We start from the raw sequence: 14,468 nt of genomic DNA, 5'->3' as shown, positions 1-14,468 counted from the left end.
AGAAAAATTTATAAATTTTTTTGTGACATGATTTCTACTGTGTAAAAAACAATGTTTAGTAAATATACTGAAAAGAATGTACATAAATGTAGCCAGGGTTGAGTGGTATTTTTTTTCTGCATGTATAATTTCTATATACAAATTTTTTAAACATCCATTGTATTTTTTAAAAAATCATGCATACAATAGTGAATATTAATATGAGTACTACAATGGAGGTATAAGAAAAGCTCAACATTGTTTGTAAAGGGAAAGTTCAGGAAAAATTGGTAAGGAGAAGATGCTTTAATCATAGTCTAAAAGCCAGGCACGGTGGTACAAGCCTATAATCCCAGCAACTTGGAAGGCTTGCAGGAGAACTGCAAGTTCAAGGCTAGCTTTCAGCAACTTAGTGAGGCCCTAAGCAACTCAGCAAGACCCTGTCTCAAAACAAAAATTAAGAAGGTCTGGGGATGTAGCGCAGTGGTAAAGCACCCCTGGATTCAATCCCCAGTACCACAACATACACACACATACCCGAATACAGTAATAGTTTATCAAGAAGAAGATATATTGCATTTGCAATTTCCAGAAAGTGACTACAAGCATGTTCCACACTAGTAAAAGGTAAAATAGTTCAATATAACTAGAATATGGGCTTCAAGAATGGTGGAAAAAACAGGAGGAAGAAGTCTACATCTACATGTTGGTGTCTCATGCTGTGGAGTTTTTAGAATGAAAATAATCTAAATCTAGTCATTGTAGGTTAAGTTTTAATATTAAGTAAATCCTGACCTATAATAGTCATGCTTGGGTATTTTATTTTAATACCTAAAACCAAGCTAAGTTTACATCTTTTAAACTAAATCAGAGAAAAAGATTTCTCACTAGGGTAGAGTAAAAAGTTGGCAAATTCACTCCTTAAAAAACAACTATGAAACTGGACAAACAGATCAAAACCATTCTGCAGGTCAAAGGCAAGTAAGCTGAAAACAATGTTTATAGAAACCAGTTGAATGTATGTTAAGAGTGGGAATCTGTGGTATCCTTGCCTGGAGCTGCTCTTATCATCCCCATCCCCTGCTTAGTTGGTATGAAAATTCTTCCAAGTCAGGACTGAGTGGGTTAAAAGCAACTACTGGATGGGGCTAAATTGATGGAGCAAAGGGTATAAAAACCTACATGGAGTCAATGCCATGCTGTTTTTGCTATTATAGCTCTACAATATAATTTAAGATCTGGTATTGTGATACTTCCTGCTTTGCTTTTCTCACTAAGGATCATTACTTTGGCTATTCTTGGCCTCTTAGTTTTCCAAATGAATTTCATGACTGCTTTTTCTATTTCTATGAAGAATGACATTGGAATTTTAATAGGAATTTCATTAAATCTGTATAGGGATTCTGGTAATAGGGTCATTTTGATAATATTAATTCTGCCTATTCAAGAACATGGGAGATCTTTCCATCTTCTAAGGTCTTTCACCTCTATTTGTTAGATTGATTTCCAACTATTTTATTTTTTTGAGACTACTGTGAGTGGGATAGATTCCCTAATTTCTCTTTCAGCTGATTCATCATTGGTATATAGGAATGTAATTGATTTATGGGTGTTAATTTTAATCCTGCTACTTTGCTGAATTCGTTTATGAGTTCTAAAAGTTTTCTGTGGCTTTTTTTGTGGTCTTATAAATATAGAATCATCAGCAAACAGGGATAGTTTGAGCTCTTCTTTTCCTATTCATATCACTTTAATTTCTTTCTTTTGCCTAATTGCTCTGGCTAGATTTTCAAGGACTATGTTGAATAGATGTGGTGAAAGAGGGCATCCTTGTTTTGTTTTGGTTTTTAAAGGAAATTCTTTCAATTCTTCTTTACTGAGAAGGATGTTGGTTTTGGGTTTGTTGTATATAGCTCTACAATGTTGAGGTATGTTCCATCTATTCCTAGCTTATGTTTAAATGTTAATGGATGCTATATTTTGTCAAATACTTTCGCTGCATCTATTGCAAAAAATAGCATGGTATTGGCACAAAACAGGCATGAAGACCCAATAGAAGAGAAGATAGAGAGACAAACCCACAAAAACTCAGTTATCTCATATTAGTCAAAGGCACCAAAAACATATATTGAAGAAAAGATAGCCTCTTCAACAAACGCTCCTGGGAAAATACGTATGTGTTGGGGGCTGTGCCATGTTGGCGGTGCCGGGATGGCGCCTGATCACATCGACAGCGAGGAGGTTAATTGACATAAGCACACTCAGGTGATTTTCTCGTCTACGCACACAATGTATGTGCATGTGTTCTCGAGCACTAATTGCCTGCTCAGAGCGTCTCGCCTAATCTTTGCGTAAGAGGCGTGGCCCTGCTCTCCACCTCCTGGAGGTGATATAAGCGTAGGCGGAGCGAGACATACACACAGCAGCCATTAGCAAAGAAGAAAGAACACAGCAGCTAGTAGGGACACAGCAGCCATTAGCAGAAAAGCAGTAGCAGGAGACACATGGCACGGCAGTAGCCAGAGAAGAAGACACACGCAGCAGCTAGAAGAAAACACACGGAAGCAGCTAGAAGAAAACACACGGAAGCAGCTAGACACGTGCGGCAGCAGCGAGTAGGGGAAGCGGCAGAAGGCAGATCGCAGAACAGAGAACTGAGACGCATCACTAGGGCACCTTAGGTAGACGTGCCCTTAGTTCACAGGATGCAGGACTTTAAGGTGTAGCAAGCCTCTTCCTCTAAGCTCTAAGCAAAGCTTGTCTTTCTCTCAAAGTTTCTCTCTTAAGCAAAGTCTCTTTCTCTCTGATAAGCGGGCTCGCTCTCTCTCTCCTCTCAAAGCAAGTAAACCTCATTTCCTCTATCCTCTATAAACAAGCAAGAAAGCAGTGCACTAAAGAGAAAGATAGAAGTGCCTCAGTTTCCACTCCACCACCCATAAGACCCGTGCAAGTTGTTGCTGCAAGCGGTGACAAATATCCATGGATTTTGAAACCGCAAAGAGCCAGCGACGCGTATGTAGTAGAATGAAATTTAATTCCTTTCTCTCACCCTACACAAAACTCAACCCTGCACCTACTAGAAGAAAATGTAGGCCCAACACTCTAACATGTTGGCTTAGGAACTGACTTTCTTAACAAGACTAACTTAAGTGTAAATAAAATAAAAAGCAAACTAAAAAGCTTCTTCACAGCAAAGGAAACATCAAGAGCATGAAGAACAAGCATACAGAATGGGAGAAAATTTTTGCTACCCGCAAGCATACAGAATGGGAGAAAATCTTTGCTACTCACACCTCAGATAAGGCATTAATTTCCAGGATATACAAAGAACTCAAAAAGCTTAACACCAAAGAAAACAAAACAAAACAAAACCCAAATAATCCAATCAATAAATGGGCAAGTGAACTGAACAGATATTTTTCAAAAGAACAAATACAAATGGTCAATAAATACATGAAAAAATGATCTACATCTCTAGCAATTAGAGAAATGCAAATCAAAACTACACTGAGATTCCACCTCACTCTAACCAGAATGGCAATTATCAAGAATACAAGTAGCAATAAATGTTGACGAGGATGTGGGGAAAAGGGTACACTCATACATTGTTGGTGGGACCGTAAATTAGCGCAACCACTCTAGAAAGCAGTATGGAGATTCTTCAAAAACTAGGAATGGAACTACCATTTGACCCAGTTATCTACTCCTCAGCATATATCTAAAGAAGTTAAAATCAGCATACTATAGTGATGCAGCCACACTGATGTTTAAAGAAGTACAATTCACAATACCTAAGCTATGGAACCAACATAGATACTCATCAACAGATGAATGGACAAAGAAACTGGTACATATACGCAATGGAATATTATTCAGCAATAAGAAAGAATGACTTTATGACATTCACCCATAAATGGATGGATCTGGAGACTATCAGACTAAGTGAAATAAGCCAGTCCTAATAAGCTAGTTTTGTATTTCTCAGTTTAACATATTACCACAGGAGCAAGTAAAGGGTCCTCTACTTGGTATAAGCCATACACTATTTTACACTAATGGCTACCTAGGATAATGTTAATTTAAGTAGAAAAAGTATACTTACTCAGTTATAAATTCAGGGTTTGTAAAGCCGAGGTTGGTTAAATGACCTTCAAGTTTAGAAGATTCACGCATGTTTAAGGCTGAAGTGGTCTTAGTGGCGAGTACAGCTCTTTTTTCATCTTTCTCAAGTGCTTTTTTCTTCCCACCATTTTGGAAATATTCTCTGCATACACTATAAGTCAAAATAAAGTTATATTTTAAAATTATGGATATGATTAATATAAAATGGAAGAAAAGTATCAATCAACAGAGGAAACTTTCAAATTAAAAAGTTCTATTTTTAAATGTCAAATAGACGAGTTTGAACAATTTGTAGCACTTTTAAATTGTTAACATTGCTATGTAACATGGAAAGGTCATAGATTGTTTCATAAATAAAAAATGTAAAAAAATGTTTTTCAGGAGTGTAGATATACCTGTATGTATTTTACTTAGTTTTAACTAAAACACAAGTCCCTCCAGCAAAGCTTAGATAACTATTATTCAGAGACAGCATCCAGAAATAATAATAGGCAGAGTTAATTTGGAGCTAGCTTTGCTGGTAGTAGATTTTTTTTTTTTAAAGGTTTATTTTGATTCATTAAAACAAAGTCAGGGGATCAACATATTAAGAGATCATTTTTCTTTTTATTTGCTTTAAGAGAGGTCTTCAAAACTAGGTCAGGTAAAAATGGTATCATACCATGTTGGAAAAACCAAACTGAATACTACTCTGTTCTCACACCATAACAACACAAAAGAATTCTGTAACCTAAAAGGTGTGGGACTTTCTCTTTATCAGCCAGCAAGCAACCAATTCTGCATAGGGTGAGGTATATGAAAAAGGGTGAGGAGATTGCATGTCCTCTCCACACATGACATCTTCCATGGACCTCCATGTGTTCAGTTATCTGAAAGCCCTCAGAATCCTGTCCTCTTGGGCTTTTATGGAGACTTCCTTGCATAGACTTGACTGAAGCATGCACAACAACACTAAAATGTGTTTGGACAAAGAGTATGATCTAATTCTAATAGTCTAGGTCTGGAAACCCAGCAAGGCCTGAATTCTTCTTGGCTTTCCCTCCAGAGCATGGGGCAGGACCCTTATGAAATGAGGATGACAACAGTATGGGAGAAAATTTCTTTATGGCCAACTTTAAGAAAGAAGGCAGGGGAAAATAAGCTTCTACAAAACTTCCTCCAGGAAGAGAAATTCTATTTTCAATGGTCTGCTCTGGGGAGGGACTTATGAACAAGGAACCCCTGATGAAAGCTTATTAGATATCATAACAGCACACATGAAATTAAGGTGTAAGTCCAAACAGAAGTTTGAACATAACAGTGCTTTTTAGGTTAACACTTTGGAATTATTCCTCTCCATCAGTAAACCATTCCTGTTTGTTCCAATTCTTACACAATTAAAATACAGATTTTAAAGATGTATCATTTCAGCCCAGATAGTAAAGTCTGTATCATATTGCTATCCTGAATCAGAAACTGATGACTAGCATAGACATATAAACAACTTTCTTAATACTTATGATGTACCTAAACTAATTATAGGGTGAGTACAGTAAAACACCATGCCTAGACATGTAATGGGACAATAAAAATACCACAGGATCAACTCAAATATTTATTAGCCATTAAAGCAAGAAACAAAGGGAAAATGACTAGCAAGAACTAGCTCTACTGACAAGAGATACATACTGGAAAAAATTAACTGATAAAATAAACAAAACTATTTAAAGGAGAGTGGAATCTGAACAAATTTTCTTTTTCTTTTAGACTTTTAAAATAAACCACATTATCATTTATTATTATTATTAGTAGTAGTAGTAGTAGAAGTATTACGTAGTTTATACTTTAAAACAAAGTTAGACTATTTTTCTCCACAGACACTGCTTGTTAAAACTACAAAAACATTGCAAGAAAAGATTAAAGAAAGAAGTAATCTACAATTGTATACAACAAGTAGAACTGTGATTTAAGGGGAAAATATTCATTTTTCTCATTTAGTATGCCATTAGCCCAACTTCAATTTTGCTTACTTTTTGTATGTAAGACGTAAGACTTCTTTAATTTATCCTATGTAGATTTAGTGTTCACTCTAATTATATACAGGACTTGATAACCAAGTATTTTTTAAGTAACTATCATACAGAGGACACAGACAATAAAAAAATAAATGGTGATGACAAAGCAAATTGAAGACGACTATCCTCAAGAAGTTTAGTCTCAAGTGGGCAGGTGGTACACACTCGTAATCTCAGGTAGTCAGGAGGTTGAGACAGGTCAAGTTAGAGGTCAGCCTGGGAAACTTAGGAGAACTCTGTCTCGAATGAATGAACGAATGAATGAATGAAGGTCTGGGGGTGCAGCTCTGTAGTAAAGCACTTGCCTGGAATGTGCAAGGACCTGGGGATTGGATCCCAGCACCACAAAAAAAAAAGAAGCTCAACTCGGAAAGAAGACAAATAATTATATAACAAGTACAACTGAAGGAGAAAAGCAAAAACTTTTCATCAACTTGGAACTGATATGAAAATGATGCCTTCATCATATAACATTTCATTAAGATGTGAAACACAAGAGTAAAGAGCATGCTTACCTTCTCATAAGTTCTTGAGCCATAAAAATTATAGTTTTAGGTGATTCAACCTAATAGATACTAAGAAATTTGGCAGGAAAATACATAAAGGTCTAGAATTCCAGGTTCTCAGAGAATATCAACAGCCATCTTAATTTGCCTACACACCCTCAGAAAAAAACAAAACAAAAACCCTAATGACTAAAAAGAACAAATAAGTAGGCATAAATAGAACAAAACAGTGTATTTTACACGTAATTGGGAAAATAAAAGTCTAAGGCCAACTGAGTAGGCTTTGGAACCAAGTCAAAGTAGAGTCACATGAAGACTGTGTAAAAGAGTAAAAAGTATGATGAAAGCGGCAAAATCGCATGACACCAACTAAGCCTCACCACCAAGAGAGTCCAACTCTAAATGGGGAAACCATAAGGTAAGATTCGGGTCCTACTGAATCAAAACATCTGCAACTGGAAGTTCAAAGAAAGGAACCTGAAAAGTAGACATGAAGGACTGTTAGCAAAGGTGAGAGTTTTGGGAAAGCAATGTTTGGAAGGGGGTCACCTTGGAAAAAGGGCAGTTATCTCTGGAGACATGATAAAGGGAAAAAATGAAGCAACTAAAGAATACTACTGAGATGTGTGTGGGTATATAAAATAAGTAAGACCAAAAGAAGACACTATGGCTTTGCATTTCCATTCATAGCAAATGAATTTTGGGAATCAAAACACAAAGTAAGAGGGGCTGGGGTTGTAGCTCAGTGGTAGAGTGCTTGCCTAGCATGTGTGAGGCAGTGGGTTCTTAGCACCACATGTAAATAAATAAAATAAAGGTCCATCAACAACTAAAAAACTATTAAAACAAAACAAAACAAAGTAAGCCACCCAAACGCATACCTGTATATCTACAGAAACTTCAATACTGTAAACAATACAATAGAGAAAGTACCTAAAGTTCTTAACTTGGTATTCTATAGATTCAAAACAATCCCAACCAAAATCCCAGCAATTTATTTTGTGGATACAAATCGATTCTATAGTTTATATGATGTATTCATCAGAGTTCTCTAGAGAAAAAGAACTCACAGAAGAAATTGATAGATCTCTCTCATACACACATACTCTCTCTCAATACCTATTTATTGAGAGACCCAGATATATACAGACATCAAGAAAGAGATTTATTATAAGGAATTGGTTGATGTGATTATATCCTATGATCTGTGTCTGTAAGGTGGAAAACCCGAAAGCTGGTACCATAATTCCTGTCAAAGTCTAAGTGTAAAATTTCCAGTCCAAGTCTAAAGGTGTGCCAATGGTGCCAGTTTCCAATCTGAGGGTAGAACACTCATGTCTCAGCTCAAGCAGTCAGGCAGAGACAGGAGAAAGGGGAGGTGCAGGGAGATTTCCCTTTCATGTTCTGGTTCTGTTCAAGTCTTCAATACAAGGGATACTGGCTATTCATATTGGGGGTGTAGTCTGACTTACTTGGTTTACCAATTCAAATGTTAATCTTGCCAGAAACATTGTTAATGACACAGTCAGCAATAATGTCTCCCCAAATACCTGGGGACCTCATGAGCTGGTCAAGTTGTGAATTATATTCCATAACACATAAAATTAACCATCCAATATGAAGAGGCAAAAGACCCAGAATAGCCAACACAATCTTGAAGAAAAAGACCAAATTGGAAGATTAACACTATCAACTTCAAGACTTATAATAAAGCTACAGCAATCAGACAGTATAGAAGCAGTGAAAGAAGAGGCACTAGAGAAATGGAACAGAAAAGAGACCTCGAAAAAAGACCCATTAAAAACTATAGTCAATTGAATTTTGACAAAAGCAATACAATGGGGGAAAAATGTCAATCCTTTGAACAAGTTTTGCTGGAACAATTGGACATCCACATGAAGAAATCTAGACACAGACCTTATACCTTTCACAAAAATTAACTCGAAATGGATTATAGACCTAAACATAAAATTGCAAAACTAAAACTTGTAGAAAATGGCACAGGAAAAAGTATAGTTGGCCTTGGGCACAGTGATAACTTTTTAGATATAAGACCAAAGATACAACTGGATGAAGAAAAAAATGATAAGCTGGAATTTATTAGAATTCAATTTTTCTGCTCTGCAAAAGACATGATGTAGGACTCTTCCGAAAATATACCAAGGACTCACGACTCAACAAGAAAACAACCCCCCAAATGGACAAAAGACCTAAATACACACCTCACCCAAAGAAGATATGCAGATTAAAATTAGCATATAAAAAGATATTCAATGTCACATGTCACCAGGAAAGGCAAATTAAAATGACAGAGATGTCTACGTATCTATTAGAAGTACAGAACACTGAAAACACCAAATGTGTCAGAATGTGTAGCAACAGAAATGCTCATTCTTTGCTAGTGGAAATGCAAAATTGTGCAGTCACTTTGAAAGACAGTTTCTTAGTTTAGGTTTTTTTATTTTTTTGTTTTTGTTTTAGTTTTTGGTACTGGGGATTGAACCAAGGCATGTTCTACTACTAAGCCACATTGCCAGCCCCCTTTTAAAATATTTTCTTTAGAGACAGGGACTCGCTGAATTGCTTAGGACCTAAATTGCTGAGGCTGGCTTTAAACTCATGATCCTCCTGCCTAGCCTCTTGAGTCACTGGGATTATGCACCTGGTTTGATAGCTTCTTAAAAAAGCTAAGCAATCTTACCACACAATCAATCATGCAATTATGATTCGTGGTGTCTATTCAAAGGAGTTAAAACTTTGTCTACACAAAAACCTACATACAGATGTCTATAATAACTTTATTCATAATTACTAAATCTTGGAAACAACCAAGATTTCTTTCCATGAGTGGATGGATTCATAAACAGTGGTACGTCCATACAACGTAATATAGTGTTAAAAACAAATGTGCAGTCTGGCTTCAACCGCGTCTTGCGCCGGGTCTTCTTGTGAGGGTCCTTGCTCCGCTGGGCACATGCTGTCCCCTGCCTCACTGCTCGGGGTCTCGCGGGGGCCTGCTCCCGCCCTCCGCTTGCCTGGCCGGGACTGGAAGAGGGTTGCATGGCCTGGGCCTGGCTCGGGGTGCGGGCACCGGGGCCCAGTCGGACATGGGCAAGAAGCACAAGCAGCACAAGTCAGATAAACACCTCTACGAGGAGTATGTGGGGAAGACTTTGAAGCTGGCCCTGAAAGTGGGAGGGAACGAAGTCACCGAACTCCCCACTGGCAGCTAAGGCACAATTGCAGCCTCTTCGAAGACAAAAACGATCATGACAAACACAAGGACAGAAAGCAGAAAAAGAGGAAGAAAGGAGAGAAGCAGGTTCCGGGGGAAGAAAAGGGAAGAAAATGGAGAAGAATCAAGGAGGATAAGAAGAAACGAGATCGAGACCATGTGGAGAACGAGGCAGAAAAAGACCTCCAGGGTCATATCCCTGTAAGATTAGACTTGCCCCCTGAGAAGCCTCACAAGGTCTTTAGCCAAACAAGAAGTAGAGCAGACACCCCTTCAAGAAGCTTTGAATCAACTGATGAGACAATTACAAAGAAAAGACGCAAGTGCTTTCTTTTCATTTCCTGTGACTGATTTTATTGCTCCTAAGCTATTCCATGATCATTAAACACCCCCATGGATTTTAGTACCGTGAAAGAAAAGATCAAGAACAATGACTACCAGTCCTTAGAAGAACTAAAGGATAACTTCAAACTAATGTGTACTAATACCATGATTTATAACAAGCCAGAGTTCATTTATTATAAAGCTGCAAAGAAACTTTTGCACTCAGGAATGAAAATTCTTAGCCAGGAAAGAATCCAGAGCCTGAAGCAGAACATAGACTTCATGGCAGACTTGCCGAAAACGCGAAAGCAGAAAGATAGAACAGATGCCTTACAGAGTGGGGAGGACAGCGGCTGCTGGTCACAAGATAGGGAAGACTCCAGAGATGCTGAAACACAAACCTTCAAAAGCCCCAATAAGGATAATAAAAAGAAAGACAAAGATGTGGAGAAGCAGCAACTCAGAAAGGGAAAGGGAGCAGATTGACCAGGCCGCCCAGGAGTCTGGTGGGAAGCTGACCCGACAGCCAGCCAACAGTCAGTGCGAATTTGAAAGAAGAAAATCAGATGGTACAACAACATGGGACTTCTCCATCCTGTGGATCCCATTGTAGGAGAACCAGGCTACCGCCCTGTAAGACTGGGAATGACAACTGGAAGACTTTAGTCTGGAGTGAAAACCTTGCAAGGGTTCAGAGGATAAAAGGAACAAAGTAACCCATGTTATACTTGAATTGTGGACCCTACAGTTCAATTCTTATGCCCCACATTATGACTCCACATTTGCAAATATCAGCAAGGATGATTCTGATTTAATCCACTCAACCTATGGGGAAGACTCTGACCTTCCAAGTGATCTCGGCATCCATGAGTTTTTGGCCACATGCCAGGATTATCCATATGTTATGGCAGATCGTTTACTGGATGTTTTAACAAAAGGAGGGCATTGTAGGACCCTATAGGAGTTGGAGATGAAGGCCAGGCTAGGACACTCAACACAGCAAAAGAAATGGAGATTACAGAAGTAGAGCCAGCAGTGTTTGGACTCTGGCACTCATGATAGGCTCACAGCACTCAAAGCAGTAACAAACTTTGGCCCTCCAATTGAAGTTTTTGACTCTGAAGAAGCTGCAGTATTCCAGAGGAAACTTGATGATAAGACGAGATTGCTCAGAGAGCTTCAGGAAGTTCAGAACGAGCAGCTGAGCACCAGACCCCCTCTGAATATGATCTGTCTGTTGGGTCCATCTCACAGAGAAATGCACCTCGCTCAACAGGTGACCAATAATCTTAAAGAACTTGCCCAGCAAGTAACTCCAGGTGACATTGTAAGCATGTATGGCGTTCGAAAAGCAACGGGGATTTCCATTCCTTCCCCCGTCATAGAGAACAACTTTGTAGATTTAACAGAAGATTTTGGACAACCTAAGAAGACTGATGTTGCTGAGTGTGGACCTGAAGCCACTGGTATTTGATTATAAATTATGTATACATTTTTTTCATTCTGAGCTTGGAAATGCTTTTTAGAAGATATTACCTATTTGTAAATTGTGTTTTTAATTAAACTTTGGAACAGTTAATTTTAATGTTCCAGAGATTGAACTTCTATTAGATAATAAAAACTGAACCTGGGAAGAGTTTAAAAAAAAAAATGTGCCATGAAAATGGATGAAATTGGAGAATATCATGCTAAGTGAGATAAGCCAATCTCAAAAAACTAAAGGACGAATGATCTCGCTGATAAGCGGATGAGGACATATAATGGGGGGTAGGAGGGGTTAGCGTTAGGGTTAGGGTTAGGTTTAGGGTTAGGGATAAGGAAGGTGGTAAGAATGGAGGAAGGAAGGACTGTATAGAGGGAAAAGAGGGGTGGGAGGGTGGGGGGGAAGGGAAAAAAAATAACAGAATGAAACAACATTGCCCTATGTAAATTTATGATTACACAAATGGTATGCCTTGACTCCATGTACAAATAGAGAAACAACATGTATCCCATTTGTTTAAATAAAAAAAAAAAAGACATGAAGGAACTTTAATTGCATATTATTAAATAAAAGAAGCCAATCTTGAAAGGCTATATACTGTAGGATTCCAGCTATATAACATTCTGGAAAAGGAAATCTGTGAAGACAGTGAAAAAGTCAGTGGTTGCTGGGGAAAAGGGGATGCATAGATAGAAGACAGAGAATTTTTTTAAGGCAAAAGGAAAATTCTGTATGAAATTATAACTGTAGATACAAGTTACTAAACATTTTTCAAAATCCATAGAATATACAATACCTAGAGTGAACCTAATGTAAATCATGGGTATTTGATGGTGATATTGTGTCAGTGTAGGTTCAAGAATTATAATAAATCCACTATTCTGCTGAGGATGTTGAAAGTAGAAGAGTGTGCTTGAGGTAGGTTATATATGGAAACTCTGTTACTTTTTGTTCAATTTTACTGTGAACCCACTGCTCTCAAAAATATAGTCTATTTAAAAGAGAAAACAAAACAAAACAAAAACCTTGGGGTATCATGTATTTCCTAATGTATTACACTGAGAAAGATCCAACATTATGTACATGATATCCTTGCTAATAATATGCTTAACTTGAATGCAAACACAAAGAAACAACCATACAAATATAAATTGAGAGACAGTTTATTAAACTGACTTTAATTAAAATGGTCATATTATAAAAGGATAAAAAAGCACATTATTATGAAAATTGGGGAAATTTAATTATGTATTTCATATTAGTTTATAGAATTATATTGATTTGGTTTCTTGATTGTCATAGCTGTATCGTTATATAGAAGAATGTTCTCATTCAGGAGTATAAGTCTTCTTGTTTCTGCAATCAACTCTCAAATGGTCCAGCAGAGAGCAAAAGGAAAAGATAATGGGGGAAGAGAAAGAAGAAGTGATAAAAAATAAGACTGAGTAACATTTTTTTGGAAAATGAATGAAGAAAGATGAGTCAAGAATTTTACATTCACACAAGCAATATAACTTGTAGCAAAACTATAAAAAAATGAAAACCCAGCTTCTGATATGCAAGAACTCAAGAACATCACAATTGCAAGGTGTTTATAAAGAATCTACTGGAAGGTAAAGTTTCTCCATGAAATGGAAGCAAACATTGGTTAAAAAAACTGGTAGTGAATAAAAGCATTAAATGGATACAAAAGGATACTTGATAATACTAAAGACAGCAAATCACCCCTAAGATTGAACAGTTATGACTATTTAAGTGCAATTTATCATAGGAGGCATCTTTACAAATATAAGATGCATGGAGAAGCAGACACAACTCACAACAGGGAATTTAATATACCATTCTCAATAAAAAAATAAGTTACAGAAGTTGAAGTTCTGTAGAATATAAGACTTTACCTTATTAGTAGAAGATGAACTTGCACTCAAATAGAAAATATAGCTCATTTTCAAGTGCTCATGGAATATTCACAAACATTAGCATATATACATATTAAATCTAAAGAAAACTACAGTAAGATCCATAAAAGAAAAACAAGTTGGACAAAATTGTATATCACAATGCAATAAAACTAGAATTAACTAAAATAAAAAATTCTATTCTACATGCAAATAAAAATAAACAACTCATGGATAAAAGGTGAACTACTAATAAAAAGTCACAGAATTTCTTTTAAAAACTAACAATTATGAAAAGACTATACATCAGAACCTAAAGAATGTAACTAAAATAATGACCTAAGTTTCACACCCTTTAACATTTAAATAAACACAAACCTATGAAGGAATATAAATGAAATAAACATCCAACTCAAAGGAGTATAAGAAATGAAGCAAAAGAAGGAAGACAATAATGAGTGAAAATCAGACAAGACCAACAAATACACAAACAGGCTCTTTATTTTGCATGACTTTTCTAGGAAAGTTATATATTTAAGAAACTAAGTATAAAACAGTTATATTGGAAAATTTACTCAACTTGTCTCTGGCAGAAATGAAAAGTTTAAACAAAATGAAAATCCATAGATGAAATAGAGAAAAGTTATCAAAGAGTTACCTCATCAAAAAGCACCAGTCCAGGGCTGGTGATGTAGCTCAGTTGTAGATGCTTAGCACTGCAGGAGGCCCTGTGTTCAATCCCCAGCACCACCACCAAAAGAAATAGAAAAAAGAAAAAGAAAAGAAAGCACCAGTCCAATGAGGAATTTTACCAAGCCTTCAACAAACAGATGAACCCCATATTAATCATGTTCTAATTTTCTGTAT

At 36.9% G+C, this 14,468-nt stretch overlaps 1 protein-coding gene and 1 pseudogene across 2 annotated transcripts in view; one reads left to right on the top strand and one right to left on the bottom strand.

The window, feature by feature from the left end:
* SAMTOR (S-adenosylmethionine sensor upstream of mTORC1) overlaps positions 1-14,468 on the bottom strand; it is an 87,945-nt gene that overhangs the window by 49,318 nt on the left and 24,159 nt on the right. Inside the window, exon 3 of the mRNA XM_079152059.1 lies at positions 4,082-4,252. Coding sequence (XP_079008185.1) covers positions 4,082-4,252 — 171 coding nt within the window. The remainder of the gene's footprint in view (positions 1-4,081; positions 4,253-14,468) is intronic.
* Positions 9,402-11,824, top strand: LOC306667026 (bromodomain-containing protein 7-like; annotated as a pseudogene). The gene has a single exon. The product of its transcript is annotated as a bromodomain-containing protein 7-like (transcript).

This window comes from Sciurus vulgaris (genome assembly GCF_902686455.1).
Source record: "Sciurus vulgaris genome assembly, chromosome: 8".
NCBI lineage: Eukaryota > Metazoa > Chordata > Mammalia > Rodentia > Sciuridae > Sciurus > Sciurus vulgaris.
Note: the sequence above shows the minus strand (reverse complement) of the source record. Positions and strands in the feature narration are given on the sequence as shown.